The 24,217-nt window shown below is 34.9% G+C and overlaps 1 protein-coding gene across 4 annotated transcripts in view; it reads right to left on the bottom strand.

The window, feature by feature from the left end:
• Positions 1–24,217, bottom strand: part of LOC117295732 (neurexin-1-like) — a 97,036-nt gene that overhangs the window by 63,991 nt on the left and 8,828 nt on the right. For 3 of the 4 annotated variants that reach the window (XM_033778464.1, XM_033778455.1, XM_033778472.1), the window contains exons 2-3: positions 16,055–17,506; positions 2,065–2,100 (exon numbers count right to left, since the gene is read on the bottom strand). In XM_033778464.1, the coding sequence (XP_033634355.1) occupies positions 2,065–2,100; positions 16,055–16,787 (769 nt within the window). In that variant the 5' untranslated portion in view covers positions 16,788–17,506. The remainder of the gene's footprint in view (positions 1–2,064; positions 2,101–16,054; positions 17,507–24,217) is intronic. The other variant, XM_033778481.1, reaches the window with a different exon arrangement.

Below are 24,217 nucleotides of genomic sequence, written 5' to 3'. Positions count from 1 at the left end.
AAAAGATCAGTACTGTATGATATCCGATGTTAGATCAAATAAGTATCAAAATATTTAAATTTGTAGGTTACAGAAAAATGATTGGATCTGTTGTGACAAAACAGTACTAAGTAAACAAAGATCATGCATCATGCATAGTTAAGTCCTGTCAGAGAGTAAGACATAAAAATAAAAATAAAAATCCGCTCATAAAAGTAGAGCAATTATGTTGGTCAGTTGAATCATAAAAAAGGAAAACAATTTAGTTTAATAATAATAAAGAACACAAATTTAATTATATTCAAATAAAAAACAAATGCAGACCTACATGTTAAAAAATCCCTCCTCTTTTCTTTTGAATTAAAAATTGAAACTTCTCTTCTAAATAAACCTAATCCCCCCAAATAAAATGAAACCAAAGAAAACATAATCAATTATAAAACTTCCAATTGAATTCACAACAGCCTGTCCAATAATGTAATTTGTGTCTCACAGAATGTTTGTTTGTGTGGGCTCAAGTGCCAAGGTGGCATGGCACAGCTGTGGTGACAATTAATGGTGGACATAAGTTTCATTTCATCCACATAAAGTCAGAACTTGGGTAAAAAATGGTTTCATCTTTTTATAAAAATACAGTCTCTCACTGCCGCTGGTGTTTTCAGACACAATGAGTGAAAGGTCGTTTAAGATTGGTCAGAAGGAAACAGATATCAAAATAATTCCAATTGGTCTAGCTTGGGTAGAAATAATAATCAAAGTCTATTCCAAAATTCAATGTCCCCAAATCATTGCTGTAAACCATCTTAAAGAACTAGATTCATAACTCAATCATTTTGAAATAATTCAGATTAGTCAGCCATGACAGAGAGCACAGAGTTCAGAATAGTGTTCTAAAAAAGTCAAATAGTCACTTGACCATGTCAAAGTCTTTAGGTTAACTAAAGTTCAATTAATTTAAGTTGTTCATTGTATAGTTCAAACAATCTTCTTGTACGATCATCTGTTTAATTTTCTGCTTCTCACAATTTGGGACGAGCAAAACAGCTAGGTGATGAAGGTATTATAAATGGTCTGAGCAGATTGTAGTTCCCTTTTGGTACATCATGTTAGCATTGTTAATTTGTACATAACATCTTGTTAATGTTTCTTTAGATTTAAGAATACATAAACAAGTTGTTCTCACTCCAATCGAATCTGCGCTCCTTATCTTGTTAAAGGTCTCAAACATAAAAGTCTTTTATCAAGTCAATAAAAATGTATGTGAATTTCAAACCTTTCAAAATCACTTAAACAGAAAAATGATGAAATCTCAAAAAAACATCATTCTTGAGATGGTCTTTTGCTTTTAGTTTAAAATAAAGCTCAAACTTTTATTCACTTGTTTGTTTGTAATGACTGAAAGGGTTTACTCTTGTAAAAAATTGCTTTAACATTGGACCTCCTGAAAACCATCAGTTAATCATCAAAAATTGTTTATCCAAAGATTAATTTTGTCACTTGTATGTTTTAAAATATTAAGTAAAAATAAAGTAGACCCAGTCTGCCAAACAAATTAGCAATCTCACCCAATCCCTACCCTCATTTCTTAAAAATTAAACAAGAAGTAACATTACCTTACTAAAACATCAATAAATAACTATTTTACAAAAGTAAATTAAAATAACTCTAAGACATTAAGAATTAGACAAAATCTTGAGACAAATTAAGACAAGAGTTACAAATAAGACTTATTAAAGGGGGAAAAATGCCACAAAATAATCATGATGTATTAAAAAATAAATAACATAGTGGTTAACCAAAGGTAAAAAACACACTTACATAAACTTTATAAACTTTATTTCAAAATAATGAACTGAAACAAAATGACATGGAAAACAAAGGACTCAAATGTGGCAAAGCGTGATGAAGAGTATGTAATGTTTGGAAATGAAGGTTTTGTTTTGAAAAATGTAAAATAGAAGGGAATAAAAAGCACATTACAATCGACATTAGGAATTCATGGTTATAGGAGAAAGTTAAGGGTGGAGTTAATGGCATGACATTTTGACCTTTGCCCTCGGTAGGGTCAAAGTTGAAGACACCTACCTTCATCAGATTGTGATTGTGGTGCAGGCGTATATTCTAATGTGGCATGGAAAAATAGAGGAATATTGCAAGAAATGTAGATGGATTGACTTTTGAAAAGTCTGTCCACAAGCAAGAATCAAAATGATAGCAATAAGACAGAATCAACATAATGCATTGTGTACATGAGGAATGGCATGGAAAACAACAACCAGCCTTCATTTTATAAATAAATGATTCATAAAATATCATTATGAGGGGGTTGGGAGTTAGTCAAGATTGTAGTGATTTGTCATTGTTTCAATGGAGGATGAAACTTTAAAATGTCTGATTTCTTGAACCATTCAATGAAAGTGAACATACAAGCGTGCATTTGTTTAGAAAGAAAACATGCTTGCAGCATGCATCAGTAGCTTCATTGACATTCCATGCATCAGTAGCTTCATTGAGATCCCATGCATCAGTAGCTTCATTGACATTCCATGCATCAGTAGCTTCATTGAGATCCCATGCATTTACAACAATCTTTATCTTCTCATTTTGAAGTGCTCTGTCTCTCATCTTTGGTAGGTTCATTCCTCCAGTTCTAATTGGTCAATACTGGTCCCCCTCAACAAATGCTCCCATTTGATAATTTGTTTTCATAATTTTGTTTTAATTGCTGGTCAGGCTTTTAAAAAAAAAATTATGTTAGAGCCTTCTAATGGAAATTTACTTTTTAGAGAGTTTTCAGAATGATGAATTTTCTTAGCAGTGATTATTCAGATTTAATTTTGAATGTTTCTCTAAATAACTAATTGTGTTAACTAACATTTGCTTTTGAATGTACGCTGTTTTGACTGATACTGTATCCACAGGTTTTAAATTACCAATCTAAATTACAAAGGAAAGTAGTCTCTGAAAATACAATTAATTTCAGTCAGCACGATGTCATTATATTAACAAACATTTGGCGAGTTTGCTTTTGTAACCTGCACTATATACTTTAATTAAGTATTCAATAAAAATTACTTGATCATGCATACCACAAGGTCACCTACATCCAAGACAGTTAAATGCCAATGTATAATTTCATGCATCAAAAATAAACAATAAAATCTGAAGGTCATTATGCTTAGATTTTGAAAAATTACTGAGTGTGTTTGTATTGTCTCTTTTTAAATCACTGTAATATTTCTCAGTCCATGGCAACAGTTGTGGCAGTGCAAACAAATCAAGAGTAGTGAGTGGTGCCATGCAAGTACATGTCTAGGGGCTGTAACACAATGACACAACATGTTGCCAGTAATTAACTTCACTACTCGTAGATCAATTGTTACACTGTTCACATAGCTCTATGGGGTTCCTATCAATGCTTTATTTTTTTCAACATAACAAAATCCACCATACCAATTTAAAATATCATTGGAAAAATGAACCCAATATGAAACAAGGCAGTTTTCTGAAATTTTTCTGAAATTCTGAAGTGTATTTCGAGTAGACCAGTTTTTCTCTTGCATGTATTGACCCAAGGCATAATAACATCTGGGTTGTTCAGTTGTACGTAGGTTTTGACATCTGTAAGTAATACAGACCAACATTTGCAGGTCATGCATAAAGCAATGCAGAAAGCAGTATAACATACTAATTATTTCCTACTTCACACATAGAGGTACAATCATGCATGTTACTGTACAGTTCATGTATGAAACATATATGAGTTTATAACTAATGTAACACACTGAGTTAGATACTCACACAAACAACATCTATTGACCCCTTGCACGCGCGTCTGGTCCGCGCTCACCATGTTGGTGGGCAAGGTAGGTTTACGTGTATTAATACCGCGTCGCCTAAAACGCGCACTTTCACTGCATAACGCACATCATAGAGTTATATATATAAACGTACAGTGAAATTGCCCACCAGAATGCCACATTCAAGATTTTGTTGATGATGACGTCAGGTGAAATGGGTCAATAGGCTAATTAGGAATTTGAATGATTGGACATTATTAAGATTGGTCAAATCATGGTGGAGGGAAAACTTGATCAGTTTCAGCCAAGGAATACTTTTTGGTTGAACTTGAACCTATAGTGGGCCTACTCCTCACTCCACACTAAGTCTCATTACTTCTCCATCATCCACATCAATTACTTTTCATTTGCTCATCCCCATTTAGACATCCAATTGGGCCATTTGTCAACTTCATATCAAATGACAGTGAAAACTGAAAACGTTGTGACCTCCCAAGAACTCATTAATTTCAGCACCAACTGATTATCTTTTCAACGTTTCCTTTCTAATCAGACATCTAATGGTTATAAATTCCAGGCTTATCAAGTCGCCTTGGTATTGGAAGTCAAAGTATCTCATCACAATTCTCATTAATTTCAGCCTTAGGTCTCATTATTGTTTCATTTCACTTTATCAGACCAATCAGAATCTACATCATTCATTATAATTATGGACATGGTTACCAGCTAAGCTGCATTCATTATGGACATGGTTACCAGCTAAGCCGCCCCCTGTTACTTGGAAACAAATGTCCATTTTTGGCACACTTAACTGGAGCCTTGTCACTCTGTATGTGTATTTCCTTCATAGAGAATGGCCACCTGCACTCATCGATTGGATGGTTAAGCCGGGATTTTCTCTGCACTTTCAGGATGTATGGCAAAGGTACAGGTGAACACAAGCAGCTGGAGATATTGGAGCCATTTCTCTCTTTCAAAACGTCTGGTCTCTAGACTTTGTATACTTTAAAATTCTACACTGACTGATCAGTATGGAGTCAGAGCAGGGTGAATTGTAACAGGTCTGCTTCTTATCAAGTAATGAACCTCAATGTTTTCTTCTTCTTGACAATTCAAGGCTAGATTTGAGTTATTCTGACAATGATAAACTGTTTCATTCAATAAGCACAAATATCCTTTATGGAAATATGCCTTTCTTTTGCTAAACAAACCTGTTATAATTGTATCTTTTGATACAGTGAATTAGAGTTTCATGGCAAACAAAAACAGTAGTTTTACACACTCAAGTGCAATTTTTAGAAAAGTATACAGGTTTTAATAATTCACAGAAATTTGGCTATGTGTTTGAACAACCGATAGTGACATCCCACAAGGTAAATAGGGTTCATAAAGTGCAAGGAGACAAAAGACAACTTGTTTTTCAACACAGATTATTTGTGATTCTAAATACGATTCCCAGTTCAAATAAATGAAAGAGCAAGATCAACCATAGTGTTTTGACTTCAATACCCTTGTCTTATCACCCCTATCAACCATCATGACTTCTTGAACAAATCTTAAATCCTGATCTTTAATTTCATCTCACAACCTCATACCATCCTCAAAAAAGAAAAGGTCCTGTTCAGCTTCTCTCTCCTGTCTCTTGAGATAAAGCTATGTCAATTTGTCTTTCTGTGCGCGTTGTGTGTGCTGGCAGTAAAGTCTGATACGAGTGATTAGTAATGAGACTAGTCAGAGTATGTTGGCCATGGGGGCCGCCACTATGGGGCCTCCGAACAGGAGATGCTAGAGGTACTTCAAGGAGAGAAGTAGATTTCTATCTAACTCTCTTTCCCTTTTTTGTACTCTCATCTTATTTGCTTGTCCCCCCACCCCACACCAACAGACCACATACAAAAACAACACATTTCATAATACAAACATGATAAACATTCCTTTTTAGCTTGGGCCAAACAGGCATATTGTTTATCATTGTCATGCCGCATCTTGGGTAAGTTCACCCAGTTTTGTGTAGCTTTGCTGTTAGTGTTGCTGGGTTAGTAGAGCAGCATGCAATTTTCAATTACATTTAAGTTCAGCTGTTTGAGTTAGCTAATCAGGCATCATCAAACATTGCACAAAGCAGAGCCAGACATGATGTTTAAAATAACGCGAAGCTAAACAAGATGTTTGAAGAAAAAAAAAACCACACATATTGTTTGTAGCGAAGCTAGATGTTTAAAAAATAAAATTAGACAAATGCTTGCTATATATGCCTCTGCCAAAAACCAAACTGAGTTCTGCATCATTACTTGTTTGTTATTACATCATGCTTACATTCCTCTCACACCTTCACAAACTCAACTTAACTTATGGCACCTTCATCCATTACCACCAGCTACTCATCCCACGAACATTATATGTTGGGAAATATCTAATGATAAACAATGACACAAATTTATCATAACGATTTATCAATATTTCCAACACACTTGTCATTTCGATGTTCATAAAATCAGCAGCACAAATATTTTGCCAGTGGTTCCAATAACAAAATTAAAAATAAAAGTGGAAAAATTATATCAAAATTATGAACATTTTGTTTTGTTTTACACTGGATATACTTAATTACGTTTTTAGAAAAAAAAACTTTCTACCAGTAAATTTTGTTCGAATTGAGCATGAAACAATATCGCATTAATTGTTAAACAAATGTTTCCACAAGGATAAATTTAGTTGCCCCATCTGTTTCAACACAAACCTGCTACTGGCGACTCAAGTTGAAAAGTTCACGTGCAAATATCATTTGATTAAGCGAGGCAATGCTCAGTGCTTACCAATAATTTCTATAATTTTGTTAAGATTAATGTTATTTTAGGACTGAAGTAACCTTCAAAATACAATCTTGAAGGGTTCAGAAATTCTTTGCATTTATTGATTAAAGGGACAGTACAACAAATGGAGGCAATCTATAGAAGGCTAAAAACATATATAGTTCCTAAGCGTCAGGCACATTTTGTAGCATTTACAATCATTATGTTAAACATTTTCTTTTAACCTAATTTATGTTTGATTATGTGTTATATTTTTGTTTCTTTTATTTATTAAATAATTAACTAATTATTCTTCTCAGAGGACACAAAAAATCACAACAGTACATATTGAGTCGGCTTTAATAATAATTTATTTATTTATTTATTTATTTATTTATTTATTTTTTATTTGGAGGGGGAGCAAGATTGCTGGGTGAAAGTTGTTGACAGTTATACTGTTACTATAAGCTACACACGTAGATTGGCCAATATTTGAAGAGTAAACATTAAAATGGTTTATTATTATCACCAATATTAAGAGTTTGCTTACATTAGAAGTGTAGAGAATGTGACATATCAAAGCAAGGGCATTAATTGACACAGTCTGGTTATTGGAAGAAGCTCAATGTTCTACTACGGCTATGGGTGCTCTGCAATAATTTGATATATGCGTGACTCAAGTTTTCAATCAACACAAGGGCAAATTATTGAGTTCCAACAACTGTTTCCAATGCTTCAGACCTTTAGAGACACATCCTCAGCATAGCAGATGATCAATCCATTAGAGCAAGATACGTTTCAGGAAACAGAGACTGTAAATGCATCAGGAAAATATTTATTGAAAAACACTCTATGGTTCTAACAGAGGTCAGAGCAAATTGGCACTACTGAATAAAGAACTTAAATTCATCTGACATCTTGAAAACCAGTTCCTGCCTGTAGTTCACATGTGTACCTTTTTGTTGAAACCAAATTGCAAATTGTCTTAATAAGTATTTTTAATTTCACGATTCCTTTTTCCTTTTGAAATATTCAAGAGAGATGTCAGGTTGTCTTGGTTCCTGTGAATCAAGCTGTATGAGTAGATTGGAATGCCACACTGAGACCTGCCTAATGGAGTGGATCCTTAGCAAATTGCACATCAATCATAAATAGATTCATGGCTGTCTACAGTCGTCAACAACTCATAGTTGGATTGATTCCCTGAAAAGCTTTGCATATGGTTTGGTTATTTTGTTAAATTTTTAGAGCATGTAATGTGTGGGTGTTTATTATATATTGGAATAATTCACTCATATCAAGTGACACACAATGTAGTGACTACAAAACAATATGAGAGCTATAGCTAAATCATGATACAGGAATTTCACCCACTATAATATTATAAGTTCCATCCACCAGTTAATTTGGGCAACTACATTCAAGACACAACCTAAACTATCTGATCAAACATAATAGCCTGCTTGATAGAAACCGGTTTACTGTAGTAAGAAAACAGGACATGCACCTTTGACAAAATGTCTCCTTGTAAATCTTGCTAAATATGAATGTCGTTAAGCACTGTTTCTGTTTTTAATTAAAGCAGGTCTTCAAACTAGTATCATAATGATTCAATATATTAAAGCCATTGGACACTTTCGGTTAACAGTATTGTCCAAAGGCCCACACTTCGTGTATCACAACTGATATAAAAAAAAAAAAACCTGTGAAAATTTAGGCTCAATCAGTCATCGGAGTCGGGAGAAAATAACAGGGAAAACCCACCCTTGTCATGACATGTGTTTAAAATAAATCCGTAATTCTCGACAACGAGAATTTATAATTGTTTAATGTTTTCTCGAAAAGTAAAGCATTTCATGGAATAATATTTCAGAGAAGTCTTTCACCATTACCTTCTGTAAACCCTGTAAGTTATTTGTAAATCTGTGAACTTTTTTTTTTCTGCGCCGAAAGTGTATAATGGCTTTAAAGCACCTAACCTATTAAAATGAGTTGCTTACCAAGTTGATTTTTTTAAATTAAAAACTCTACATATTGCTTCTTTATCAATGAAATAACACACCAAGTTGTACATTATCTCAAACGATAGGGTTTCTTTCACAAGGTAGAAGATGCCTCCTCAGCAATTCATATTCAATATTGATCCTTGCCTGTGTATAAACTACACAAAGAGGGCAGCGGCAAGCAAAGGGATTCGTAAACAGCCCCGCTGAGCATCCATGCCCTCAAATTGGAAATGGATACTTGGCAAGGGGGTGGCACTACATCTATTTATACAAGCTGTTTCCTCTGGGTCTAAAATGGCCATGGGCAGAGCACGTGTGTTTTGGATTGAAATGAGAGAACTGTGATAAAATAAACTAACAACTGTATTGATTATGGGAAGGGAGATAATTCAATCAGAACAAGACCAATTCTAAAACAGTGTCAAACAGAGATGAACAATAATACCTAGAAAATGCTTTCAAATACAGAGTGTGTTTTGTTTGTTCTGTGCTAAAAGGCAGTCAGATGTTTAAAAATAAAGTAATAAACCATAAGAAACACTGAGTTTCAGGGCAAGCATGACAAAAACAAATTGATTAGGGTAGGATTTGAACCTTAAACCCCACAAGTAGGGCTTGTAAATCATGCAGATTCAAAACTTATTTCAAAATAAATAAACTAAATTGAAAGATTAATTTTTATTTTTATTTAGTTAGTTTGAGCGACTAAATACTTGTTAGCCCTAATATTTTTAATAATTATGTATTTTTTGGGGCATAAAAAAACCCTATTTAGAATTTCTTTTGTATTTCAAGTAAAGAAACCTGAATGAGCAATGGGCAAACTTTAATGAGCAATGAAATCAGAATTCACCATACTCTGTTATACAGAATATCAACTCTATAAAAAATAAATCTTTCAATTATTTAAAACAGTCACACAAAATTAATCCACTCTTGTAAATGAGAAACATGGGGTAACCGCTAGTTAGTGAATTTCTTGCAGATATTTATACAGAAACATGATGGGTGCTGTAAACATTTTAAGTAGTGTCCTTGTTCCTAAATGGAATCCACTGCAAACTATATGAGTAAATTCTCTAGAAATATCCCATGATTATTGATTTAACACCAGTATGGTTAATCACATTATGGTTGTTGCGCATTCCACTAGTCTCTTACACAGTAATTGCACAGGGAATTCTCACTTCTTATATCTCAGAAGGACACAGTTTTAAATTCAATCATTTGGGTTTGTGGGATAGTTTTTGCTGTGTTGGATGGCATAGTGTTGTTCAGTGGAAAATATAAACATTTGGGGGGAAATATCTGAATGGATTTCTTTTAGTATAAAAGTAAACTTTTATAGGGTTTGATAATTAGTAAGGGGAAATGGGAAACAATTCCAGTCTGACTGGTGTTTTTTTGAGTGGATGTTAATAGACCTTGTCGCAAATACCATTGCGCAATCGCAAACTGTCGAATGAGGTGCATGCTGGTCAAGCTAGTGATAGCTAGCTAGACCAGCATGCACCTCATTCAACGTCTATTGTGCACGTACAGAGTATTTGTGATAAGGTCTATGTAGCTGTGTAACGCACTGGCTGAGTATAAATCATCTAGAGAAGTAGATCCATCTGAAATACTGCCACCCACAAGAAAACATTGTGGGCACTAAATCTGTATCCATAAAACTTGTATTTCAGTAGGCTATTTCATAATGATTGCTAGCAACTGCTACTTTAAATCGTAGCTTATAATATACCACTAAATCATTTAACAGGCAACTTTTTCATCTGAGTGGATGGAACCTGATTCAGAACACAAGTACCTGTAGTTGTTGAAGGACAGAATATCCAGTATGTATCTAGGCCTGTTGGTTAATGTTACACAAGTATGAGCTAGAGTAAATTGGCCTCCTACATGGAGGAATTACTCACAGTAACTTCAAACTAATTGTAAACTGCATACTATCTGCAAAGAATTTGCAGTATTTCTGACCAGGCAAAGCTATGTTCTTGATTCAATCTTAGATGTGTGAAACACTGCTGTGTTAAATAATACATACAATTGACTTCCAAGTGTGTTCTGAGTTTTGGCACTGTGAAGTGAATCGACCCATGAATAGCTGTGAGCTCAGCAATAGTTGTGACTATTGAGCTATAATGAAATATATACTACACATCTTGGAAATAACAATTACATCATTCTGTTTTGTGGGATTGCGTATTCAGAGTGCTGTATCCTTCATTTTTAAGATTAATTAATTCTATCAAACGCAAAGTTGCAATTCAAAAGAACATTATCAAATTATTGAATGGAAATCCTTTTTACATTTACAAATTTGAAATGCATGTTGAGGATCTAGTGCTACATTATACATTCATATACCCCAGGCAGTTTAGGCAATCATATTGGTTGAAAGTTTGTCACATGTCCATGTTTATTTGGTATGAAATGGCTAATATAGACATAGATAGTTGGCTTACGATGTTCGCTAATAGCATGTTGGCACACAATGAAAATATTACAGTACTCAATGCAACTGCAAGTTAAATTTTAGACATGTTCAATTAATTTTTCTTTTTTAAAGGGTATTTGTAAATGGGAATAGAAGAGTTTTAACTCTGAAAGACCCCTAATGACTTTGCAATGCCCATGGCCTGTCGACCCTTTTTGTATCAATGACATCAGTTTATTTGGAAAATATGTTTATTAATATTGGTGCTTGATAACATTTTGATTTACTAACTGAAAACAGGAATCTACTGAAGAACGTTTGGCTTACTCCCATCTTCATGGAAACAACAAAAAACTCTCCAACTTGTAATGTTATATTTGACCCCTTAATGTATTTTACAGACTTTCTATCTGCCCCTGGAATGTATTTGAAGAATTTCTGTCATAAACTAAAAATAGTTATGAGTAGCATATTGTGGTGATGATATGAAACGTGCAAATTAATCTTCTGGCCAATGATTTGCAGAAACCAGTTTCATGTTCACAGTTTTTATTTATTTTTGCTCATGTAGTTGTGCATTGAGATGTGTTGTATACTTTCAGATTGGATTAGTTTCTTTAAAGTCACCTGGAAATATAATTTTTTTTTTCAAACATTAGAGTATATGTTTCTGAACAATAAAATAGTTTTTTGAGTAACTATTTTTAACGATTTATATGTTTAAAAAAATAAATAAAGTTGTGTGTGGGGGGGGGGGGGGGTGACTCTGCCTACCCCTTTTGTGATGTCAATCGAGGCAGACTATGCCTCAGTCGAAATGTACGTGCAAGTACATTCAAGTCCTAGTCGTGAGTTAGTACATTTTGAAAAAAGTTTTTTCTTGCATTTTCCCGGCAATGTCGACCAGGTGTTTTGCTGCTGGATGCAGCAAAACAACTAAAGATGGGGTCAGTTTGCAAGTCTTTTCCAGCGCTGTGCAGTAAACACTTCGAGCCATCATGTTTCGAGAATCCGGAATACACAACGCATTTTGACATGAAGTTAAAAATTCTTTTCTAAAACATGACGCCATCCCAACAATTTTTCCAGCTAGTGGGGGCGTATCGAACCTAAAGAAGCTTTTTGCCTACATGAAAAATATCAGGTATTGTTTCAACTTTGAGGGCATTGTTTTAGCTTGCGCCAAGCGTCACTATCTTGTGTTGGCACTGCATGCGATTCATCACGCCTCGATTGACGTCACGAACATTGCCCTCTCGGGTTGGGCTTATTTTCAAATTCGTAAATAACATGGAAACTAATTTGTTTAACCCTTAGATAATTGTTTATTCATATTCCACTCATCAAAGCACATATTTTAGTGACAAAAGCTTTATTTTGACAAAATACCACTTCTAGGTGACTTTAAGCATTTAAGCACCACAAAGTATTTTGACTGAATCCTTTTGGGCATTCTGAATGCTAATTATTATTGAGTAGCAAATGATGAGTAATTAGCAGTAACTGTGACATTTTGTGTAGACTTTTGCTAAAAACGGAAAATTGTTCATTGTATTGACATTTTACACTCACTACAACCTGTTTGCATTTTGAATATTGATTTTAGCATGAAACACTGTTTATGAAACTCAATGAAAGTAAATTGTAATAAAAGAAGTGAATTATTCATTGTTATAACTGCTTGCATAATTAGTGAACCTGGGAGTTAAATGTTTAATGAGGCTTCCACACTAATAAAAATAAGAGTTTTCAATAGGGTTTTAGATGCTTGTAAACAGTGAATGGCTACTTTTGTTGACTCACTTCAGTAGTGGGTATAGCCATGTGGTTAGTCAGGTATTTGCAAAGGGATAAACTAACATGTAGCACTTTTTAAAATGACTTACTAGTAATGAATAAATATCTGCATGAGCTTTTGTAGCTTCAAATGGAAAGTACGTCATCAGTTTTTGGAAAAGTTTTATCCTCAAAGAATTCTAAAAACCCAAAACACACAATCTGTAAATTGTTCATCATTTTGGGTGCTGATGGTCAACTGAAAAAAGAGCCAGGTTTATTATGTCAGGAACTGTGAGCATGGTCATACCAGGGTTATTCCAAAACACCACTCTTTACATTTTGAGTTGTCCGTCATATGGCTCTTTAAAAAGAGTGGTGGTAATTTCATTCTTTTAAAGGGATTTCACTCCAGGACAGAGTGAAAAATCACTCAAAAAGATGCTAACTTCAATTGAAAAGAGTGGAAGACCACTCGAAAAAGTGTTGTCCCTCATATGGCTCTTCAAAGCGTGCTTCTTAATCTTTTGCAATTAGAGAGACATCCCACTAAACATTTGACCTACAAAGATGTATTGGGGCCCAGTTGACCTCAATTATAGAGCCATTAAATATTGATGAGTGCATTTAACATACAAGGAATCCCCTTAGAATCACCTAAATACAAGTTGGACATAACTGAGTGATTTGTTTTATTAAGGAAGCAACATCTGGATGTTTTCTCAATGTCAAACTGTTGCTAAATGCTGCATTCTGATGAATGGTCACAAATTGGCATAATGGAGTCCAGTCACCACAGACTGGATTGATTTTTGTCTTGATTTGTGCCTGTGTGATTATAAAGAACAAGACTCTGCTGGAACAAAGACCCATAGGAGGTTCTAGGTGGCTTCAGTTGCAACAAAATTACACTTCATTCTATGTAACTATAAATGTAAACCTTTGATTTATTTTTCAAACATTTCTGGAAATGAAGTCTAGGGAAAAGCACCAAAACCTAACTGGTAGCCTACCTGACAGACTTCACAGACTGTAGTTCAAGCCAAACAGCATTCAATGATTTATAATCTTCCTCTGGTAGATTAATGTCAAGATTTATGTTAAATTTACCTATTGATAACCCTTTATTTTTCCTACTTTAAAATACCATTAAGTTCACTGTACTTATATTTTTATAATACCAGCATAAAACCAGCACAAGAGAATGCAAAACAAGGTGACCCTGTTTGCTCTTCATGGTTGAAGATTTTGGCTTGCCACTTCAAATGATTTATCATAGTGTAATTATTGAGCTTGTTGCAGATGAGTGAGTTATTGATTTGTTTAATTAGCATTGACTGATTAAGTTTTTTACAAAGATAGATCCTAGTGAAAAGTTTCTTTTAATAGAGTGACAAATTCTATTTTGTTACTTTTAACTGAGATCACTAAATAAGGCCTTGTATAAAATAAAGAAAACTATCAGACTGCAGTGCACATTAATTTTAAGACTTTTAATTGAGTATGTAAACTAAATAGTTGTTGTCTGGTAGTTTTTTCACTGGTATGTATTCTCTTTCACCATAAACAAGGACCTTGTTCCACGCTTCATTGAATCTAATCAGGATGCCAAAACTACAACCCTTCTAGGGCAGGTACCACAAGCAATACAATATCATAACTGCAGGGTGCAAATATATCAAGCTAATAAAAGTTGCAAACAAAGGTAATCGACCTAGCAGAGTATTTCTCTGAAATGTTGGCATTTCTTCCATAGGTCATTTAGATTGGTAAGCAGTTTGCAACATTGCATTTCTTTTTGGCTATAGCCAAAACCTAGTAGCTTCTCACAGATGGTGTAGAGCACGGTTCAGGAATTAGACAATCTAAAAGGGTGGTAAGTAGGTTGGAGAAGCTGTCTTAGCTTGTCTCCCCTGATAGGTTTTTCCAATCACTGAGTTAATTGGGCCGATATCATATATCATAACATAATTAGTGTGGGGTGTTAGCTCATGTGACATGAAACTGCATTGATAGAAGAGACACACAGATGATGATGACCTCAAATATACACCTAGTAATTGGGCACTGGAAAAGTAACTTAACCAAATGGAAGAATTGAGTGTAACACTATTTCAATCTTAGTGTTTATGGTTCAGGGAGTGCATGGTTTTAGCTCAGTTTTTTTGTTGGTCTAAAACTTTAGAAATGTAGCTCCACAATACCTTGCAATGAAAATACTGAATTTTGAAGCGCCTTGAGCATTACTGAGTGATATGAGCATTCTACATACAATAAGTCACTATCATATCATTATCATTATTGTGACCCTTCATTTCAATGGATTTTAAAATACGCGCTTTTGAAATCCGCAAAAAAAGCTTATGATGTAATATTAATCCATCTAAGGGTAACCTCATTAGCCGAAAACAAGAAGAAAAAAGGGTTTTACTTTGATTTTTTATGTGTGATATATTTGCTTTGGCCCACTTGGTTACACCCAGCTCATAAATATTAAGTACTGTCTACTTTGCATACAGCTCATGTCAAAGGTCACACCATGACCTGCATTCCCAGGTATAGTTAATAAAACGTTTTTCCAGTATGGCAGCTCCTTTGCACAGTGTGTGGATTATTGTCTACCATCCCACGCGAAATACACTACATTATGTATGTGAAGTTACCAAAGAGTATAAACTGCACACAAATATTCCATTTATTGCATACATCCCTTCACTCTACTTGTCGTTGTTCTCACTTGCTCTCCCTTACTTAATAATATCTAGTCATGAGATTACTATGGATATGAATCATGGGTTTCTGTGTTTAAAAATGCACACAAAATGAACTAAAATTTAAAACACAAATTATTTGAAGCAATTCAGTCCATTCTAAAATCAAATGAAGACTATACAGTCATGCATCAGGCTACTGTTCACTGCATCACAAGGCATATTGACTTTACATCCATTGATCCTGCATGCATTATAACCATGCACATTATCTTTGGCTTGAAATTAAAAAACATTGAGCTGTAATAATCACATGTAATAAACAACAAATTCAAACAAGCTGTCTGCCCTCTAGCCATTCTTGTCTTAAACAAAACGTCTCAAGAGTCATATTCTTTTACTTTATTGTTTCTTTTCTGCATTTTTTTATATTATTTTCAAATTTTGTTGGTATGTTATTTGATTATTGCAAATGTATTTGTTGACTAAGAGGGCAAACAGCAATATGCAATGCATTTCTGCAGTACACATTATATCCATTAACACTCACCTTCCTCACAGATATCCCCAATGAAGCCTGTACCATCACACTCACATCTTGAGGTCCTATCTTCACTTACACACAGACCACTGTTCAAACAAGGATCATTTGAACTGCATAGATCAGAAAAGTCTTCTCTGACATTATTGGAGGCTAGTTGCTCAGGTCGCCTCCATCTGTTAGGACGAGCTTGCACCAGGTAGGCAATATTACGCAGATGACCCTTGAGATGGGTTCTAGACTGGACCTCTGGATGGGATAAATGTGACTGACGTAACTGCATTGGGATGCCACCAAAGAAGAAGTCTGTCTGTGTCGGTAGTTCAATGATCTCTCCATCCATTGTTCCTGACCGTTCATCACCATCCACTTTGAATGTAAATTTTCGTGGGTTATTTCGTATGACTTCTACTGTGTGCCAATCCCCATCATCGAGGTTCTCACCAACGGTAATTGTCCTGCCTTTATTGTTGATGCGCATCTGAAGTTGAAGTCGGCCATCATCCATCGCAATTTCCATAAAGTCCACTTGTTTCTTGTCATCAGCATAAGCTAATAAGACATTGGATTGTCTTGACTTAAACTGGAACCTCAGGGTTCCATTAACTGATGTATTCCATCTTTCATATTGTGTATATGTGTCTCTAGTACCCTCATAATACAGAGCTGTTGTAAGAGTTAGTTGTACAATAAAACATAAGCATGCAAGCAGTAGTTTGCTCTTGCTCATGAAGCTGGCCATTTTTATATCTTACTCTCTCAATGTCTTACTCTCTCAATGAAATGTCAGTAGGAGTAGAAGAAACAAATGTTCCAGGCTCGACAAGTGGGTTTGCAGTCTTTGCATTCACTTGACTAGGATGGCCCATCAACCCAGCTTGACAACTCGCCCCCCTTGGCTATAATTATGTTTGTACAACAGCGGGCATGTTGAGATATGTATGCGCAAATTAGGTCACAGCTCTTTTCTCGATGACCAGTCAAGTCATGACTGCATAATGACAGAGATGGTTCGCAGTCACACTCTGAGTTTCCGAAAGGGAGTTTTATCAAAGAGTGATAAAAGCCCAGCAGTTGAATAATAAGAAACAGTTGGGTTGCTCTCGGCACACGCACCACAGTATAAACCTCACTTAAGATGTATCCAGCCAATGAGAAAACTCACTGCAGCAGGAGGAATCTCAAGCTATCTTGTCTTGTTGATTGAAACAACCCTAGTGAGACTCACTCTACTAGGATAAATATCCACTGATGACACTATGCACCATCACTGTCTTGTAGACTACATGCTCTCTCCTTCTACTGATGATTAGGATTCTGAGGCATCCAACCCAAACCTTGATTTGAAGTGTTGTGTTTAGTGTGCACGTAGGGGCTGACTATTGCCGAGGTAATGGAGGCACGCTTCCAATCTAATCATCTACATGTATCATCAGGTCAGAGCTAAGGCAGGTGATCTGTCTAAAGAGGAAGGGGAGGCAACAAGAAAAGAATCAAATCGGTGACAGAAATTTAAAAGGATGGACTTGTAGACCTTCTGTGTGGATCCAATTCCTAAATTAACCCCCATTGGTTTAAAGAAGAGCAAAATATATAATGGAAAACTCATCATGGAGGGGGATCAACATGACAAACAAAATGTATAGTCATCAAAAAACAGCAGTAAAAACTGTCTCATTATCATGGCTCAGGCTTAATATCCCCAGATGACATATTAGACTATTAAAAGTGCAGTTGATCTTAGATAATTACATCAGTGTAAAAAAATAGCAAGATGACCTTTATGTCATCCTCCTCATGCAGTCATTATAGATGAGTATAATTAATCAACTTGTCTTTCTGTAGTTAACAGGAGTCAATTCACGGGAAAATGTAAAATAAATCTATGAAAGGCTTGCAAATATCATTCAAGTTGAGATAAAGATTTTATATTTCTTTTAGAGGACAAGTAGAGAATTTGAAACATCTTTGTGGTATGTCATGGTCTCCCCTCAAGGCAAGACATAATCCCTTGATGATGGAGGGCAATAGTGACCAATCACTGTAAGATATAATCCCTTGATGATGAAGGGCAATAGTGACCAATCACTGTAAGATATAATCCCTTGATGATGAAGGGCAATAGTGACCAGTCACTGTAAGATATAATCCCTCGATAATGGAGGGCAATAGTGACCAGTCGCTGTAAGATATAATCCCTTGATGAAGGGCAATAGTGACCAGTCACTGTAAGAAAACTAGCTTAATGTGTTTAAGAAGTCACTTTGATGCTACAGTATATACCTGAGTTAATCAGCTTTAAATGTAGTGACTACTCGCTCTACGTGTCAATGGAATCAAAAAAGACTGGACGACCAAAATATAATTTAAGAGTAATATTTCTGGCTTGCTTCTTCCTGTGTATACCTATTGTACACCTTTAATATTTCTGGCATGCTTCTTCCTGTGTATACCTATTGTACACCTTTAATATTTCTGGCTTGCTTCTTCCTATTTATGTCTATTGTACACCTTTAATATTTCTGGCTTGCTTCTTCCTGTGTATACCTATTGTACACCTTTAATATTTCTGGCTTGCTTCTTCCTGTGTATACCTATTGTACACCTTTAATATTTCTGGCTTGCTTCTTCCTATTTATGTCTATTGTACACCTTTAATATTTCTGGCTTGCTTCTTCCTGTGTATACCTATTGTACACCTTTAATATTTCTGGCTTGCTTCTTCCTGTGTATACCTATTTTACACCTTTAATATTTCTGGCTTGCTTCTTCCTATTTATGTCTATTGTACACCTTTAATATTTCTGGCTTGCTTCTTCCTGTGTATACCTATTGTACACCTTTAATATTTCTGGCTTGCTTCTTCCTGTGTATACCTATTGTACACCTTTAATATTTCTGGCTTGCTTCTTCCTATTTATGTCTATTGTACACCTTTAATATTTCTGGCTTGCTTCTTCCTGTGTATACCTATTGTACACCTTTAATATTTCTGGCTTGCTTCTTCCTGTGTATACCTATTGTACACCTTTAATATTTCTGGCTTGCTTCTTCCTATTTATGTCTATTGTACACCTTTAATATTTCTGGCTTGCTTCTTCCTGTGTATACCTATTGTACACCTTTAATATTTCTGGCTTGCTTCTTCCTGTGTATACCTATTGTACACCTTTAATATTTCTGGCTTGCTTCTTCCTATTTATGTCTATTGTACACCTTTAATATTTCTGGCTTGCTTCTTCCTGTGTATACCTATTGTACACCTTTAATATTTCTGGCTTGCTTCTTCCTGTGTATACCTATTGTACACCTTTAATATTTCTGGCTTGCTTCTTCCTGTGTATACCTATTGTACACCTTTAATATTTCTGGCTTGCTTCTTCCTGTGTATACCTATTGTACACCTTTAATATTTCTGGCTTGCTTCTTCCTGTGTATACCTATTGTACACCTTTAATATTTCTGGCTTGCTTCTTCCTATTTATGTCTATTGTACACCTGTAACCGGAGACGATAGCCGGACGAAACCGAAATAGTTCTAGGAGTACCGACGTGCCAGGACCCAATTTCATGATGCCTGTAGGCCTATATGTGATGCGATGTGTTTGGGGCTAAAACATTAAATTGTTTTCGCAGACAGCTAATTAAATTTGCTAAATAATATTTTTTATTTAATATTTAACTGTGAACATCTCATGTGCAGCTGCTGGTCAGTTGTAACTTCATCAAATTGCTTTGTAAATCTGAGTGTTTTTATTGTGTTTGTTTGTTCGTTGGGGTGTTGTTCGTTGTGTTTGTGTTTGTGTTTAAGTTATTGTTGGTGTTTGTGTTGTTTCTTTTTTGTTTGTTTGTTTGTTTGTTTGTTTGTTTGTTTGTTTGTTTGTTTGTTTGTTTGTTTGTTTGTTGTACTTATTGGGGTCTCGTGTGTTGTTCTGTTTGTGTATTCTTACTACATGTGTTTGTTTTAATGTCCGATGTGTGTTTGTGTACTTGTTGGTATTCCCTGGTCTGTTTGATGTGGGTTTCGGTGTACTATTTTTGTCTACTTATAATAATGTTTTTATCAATATTGTTTAATTTTTAATGTTATATATTGTTGTATTTATATTCATATTTAAATTTATATTTTTACATAGTTTTTAACGATTCCTGTAAGTGGCGGCTTTCCGCTGTTGGATGTCAATAAATAAATACAAAAAAATAGCGGTACAGAAATTTGCTTAGCACAAAATAGTATTGCATAGCAGAAACTGATACCTGCCAAATTTTAACTTGAAATGTTGTGAACTTGTGGCTGGTGCCCGACAAAATTTTTGAATAGTAAAGAAATTTGTAAGCAATATTTTCTGCTAAACATATGAAACTGATCAATGGGCCCTGTTATTCACAGTGAAACATTTGTAAATCTCTTGGGGGGCAGGGGGCGGGGGGGGGGGGGGAAACGTAACAAACCTAACTGATGTATATGGATTGTATAACCGTAGCTGAGTAGCTGCATAACTTGAAACGTAACCATATCTTTTGGAACGTAAGCATATCTTGGAACGTAAGCGCAGCTGGGTATCTTGGAACGTAAACGTAGCTGCGTATGGAATGTAAGCGTAACTTGACTCAGGATTAAAGGCGTACCTTTTGTTATTATAGCGTAACTTGAAGAAACATAAAAGTATCTTGTAATGTAAGCATAGCTGAGAAGCCGTGTAGCTTAGAACGTAACCTTATCTTTTGGAACGTAAGCATATCTTGGAACGTAAACGTAGCTGCGTATGGAACGCAAGTGTAACTTGATTCAGGATTGAAAGCATACCTTTTGTAATTATAGCGTAACTTGAGAAGGTACGTAAGCAAAACTTAAAAAGTAAGCGTAGCTTGGAACGTCATATCTTGGCAGGTAAGCGTAGCTGGATATCTTGGAACGTAAACGTAGCTGCATATGAAACGTAAGCATAGCTTGACTCGGGCTTGAAAACATACATTTAATATTAGAGCATAACTTGAAGGAACGTAAGCGTAGCTGAGTAGCTGCGTAGCTTGGAACGTAACCAAATAATACCTCAACAATCTCAAAAATAACACTTCATTCACAGAATTAAACAATATGTTTTTGACAAAATTATGCTTTGAGGGAATTTTTTTTAAAGCCATTATACACTTTCGGTAAACAGTATTGTCCAAAACAATGGGAAAACCCACTCTCATTTCCGCGCGTTTCGCCGTGTCATGACATGTGTTTAAAATAACTCCGTAACTCTCGCTAACAAGAATTTATATTGTTTTATATTGTTTTGACTAATATTTCTAGAGAAGTCTTTCACCATTACCTTCTGTTAACCCTGTCATCGTGGGTTTGTCAGTCGGTACACCTCGTGTCGAATCCGTTATTTCTTATGATCGCAACGTTCCAATACTATGCTCTGTTTTGTTTCATGGCTCCTAATTTCTTTTTGCTAGGAATTTTCAGGTAACAATAAAAAAAGATTGATGATGTCAAAACGTAGGAATACCGCATTTTGTTTTATTTGTGTTATTGTGTGAGTAGCTTGAAAAATGTTTTATGAAGACTTCTTCTTATGAATACTTATTGTATACCTTTAATGTTTCTGGCTTGCTTCTTCTTATGTATACTTATTGTAATGTACCTGTAATGTTTCTGGCTTGCTTCTTCTTATGAATACTTATTGTATACCTTTAATGTTTCTGGCTTGCTTCTTTTTATGTATACTTATTGTATACCTTTAATGTTTCTGGCTTGCTTCTTTTTATGTATACTTATTGTATACCTTTAATGTTTCTGGCTTGCTTCTTTTTATGTATACTTATTGTATACCTTTAATGTTTCTGGCTTGCTTCTTTTTATGTATACATATTGTAATGTACCTGTAATGTTTCTGGCTTGCTTCTTTTTATGAATACTTATTGTATACCTTTAATGTTTCTGGCTTGCTTCTTTTTATGTATACTTATTGTATACCTTTAATGTTTCTGGCTTGCTTCTTTTTATGTATACTTATTGTATACCTTTAATGTTTCTGGCTTGCTTCTTTTTATGTATACTTATTGTATACCTTTAATGTTTCTGGCGTGCTTCTTCTTATGAATACTTATTGTATACCTTTAATGTTTCTGGCTTGCTTCTTTTTATGTATACTTATTGTATACCTTTAATGTTTCTGGCTTGCTTCTTTTTATGTATACTTATTGTAATGTACCTGTAATGTTTCTGGCTTGCTTCTTTTTATGTATACTTATTGTATACCTTTAATGTTTCTGGCTTGCTTCTTTTTATGTATACTTATTGTAATGTACCTTTAATGTTTCTGGCTTGCTTCTTCTTATGAATACCTATTGATGTAACCCAACCAATAAATCCATCTACATTGTATCATCATGATGGAGTGATTCTAATTAGGCCATACTGTGTGTTGACAAACTAATGGTACATTATGGTGTCTCCATTCTGCTACTACAGCTTCCCTTCTAATTGCTGTGATTTGCTTAAGTTGTCCCTTTTGTTCTTCACATCATCCCATTGATTACATAGCCAATTATGATAATTAGAAATGCTTTTTGGAGACATGGCGTCGAGGACACTGTAGTGATATCACAGTTTAGTGCGATGGTGTTTTTAAGGTGTTAGAGACTGACACTATGGATAATGCAGTTTAATTTGTGTCATTTGTATTGTCTGCATTTTGTTTGACATCATGGCGAGGTTGTTTTTACAGTATCTTTTATTGTCTATCCATTAGCACAAGTCAGCTGTAATAAATTGAGATGAAAAGAAAAAAAAATCTCTCCAATATTTGAGACATTTCTCAAGTGCTTCTTTAAATGTTTGTTCAATTCATATTGTCCTGGCAACTTTAGGGAAGTGTTCTTCAACAAAATACAATTAGTAGTGTGACGGGCAGAAAAACGTGTGTAAAACGTATTTTTTTATGCTTTTATGCTTCTTTGTTGACTTAATATATTCATTTATTCACACTTCAAACCCCGGTTCAAGGGCCCCCAGCGGTGGCTTTATTTTCAAATTTATCAATTCGGATCATTCTATACTTTGATGTCGGGAGAAACACATCTGACAATTTCATGTTATTTCTCCGATAGGTAATGATCTTTTCCATTTACTTATTTCACATTTCCCCTTTATCATAAATTGCATTAACCTTCATACAATCCCTTGCATTTATACTTGTTTTATACATTTTGCCTAAATTTATAGCCACTTTTTAATGTTGTTTTTGCAAGATTCCGAATTGAGATTCGGCAATCAGGAGTTCTGCCCTTTTTCAGAACTTAGTTTAATTAAGCTTTCTTTATTTATTATACATGAGTTTGAGTTATTAGAAAGAGATAGTTGAGCTCTTGAGTAATATTTCTTTGGATATATTTTGCACAGTTTGCAAGGTTTATTTAATTGAATATTTGGGCGTTTCCAAGATGGCGGACGCCATAAAGGTTTTGGCGGGAACCTGCCAGAGGAAATACTGTTTTGTATTATTTGTTTCTTTAATGTGGCCATCCAACTACAATCGTTATTTGATGGCCTTAGTTAGTAATCGCTTAGACATTAACATGCATTTTCTAGCGATGTGTCGATTTCTAATTGTTTAATTCCGGGGCTGAGAGAAACCCGCCCCGTTTGTGAATTTAAAAGTTGCCTTATTCCTTGATAACTCGTAGACATAAGCATTGTATATATTAACGTTTATTTTATTGCAATGTTATTGTTTCTCATTAATTTTATTGATTCTACACTTTGATGTCGGGAGAAACACATCTGACAACGTCATGTTATTTCTCTGACAGATTATATGAATAAAGCCCGAGACAAGAGATCTAGAGAATGTTTCCACATTAACATCTTTCAATTAAACCGGTCACAGTAGTAATTTGAAGATGTGACGAGATAACAGTTAAACAACAGTGATTCGCCCCAGAATTTTGCGCCACAGCACCTTGTAAGCCATTACAAGTTCCCCCATACAGAACAAAAACGTACGGTAAAAGAACCTTTGCTTTCAGCGCACCCACCCTTTGGAACTCTCTTCCTTCTACCTTCCGTTCCCAGATAAACCCGGACCTCTTCAAATCCCATCTCAAAACTCACTTGTTCACTCAATCTTTTTTGTAATATTGCATTGTTTGATTTATTTGTTGCTTTCTCTTGTA

This window comes from Asterias rubens, chromosome 1, assembly GCF_902459465.1.
Source record: "Asterias rubens chromosome 1, eAstRub1.3, whole genome shotgun sequence".
Lineage (NCBI taxonomy): Eukaryota > Metazoa > Echinodermata > Asteroidea > Forcipulatida > Asteriidae > Asterias > Asterias rubens.
The sequence above is the reverse complement of the archived record's forward strand: the minus strand, read 5'-3'. Positions and strand labels throughout refer to the sequence as shown.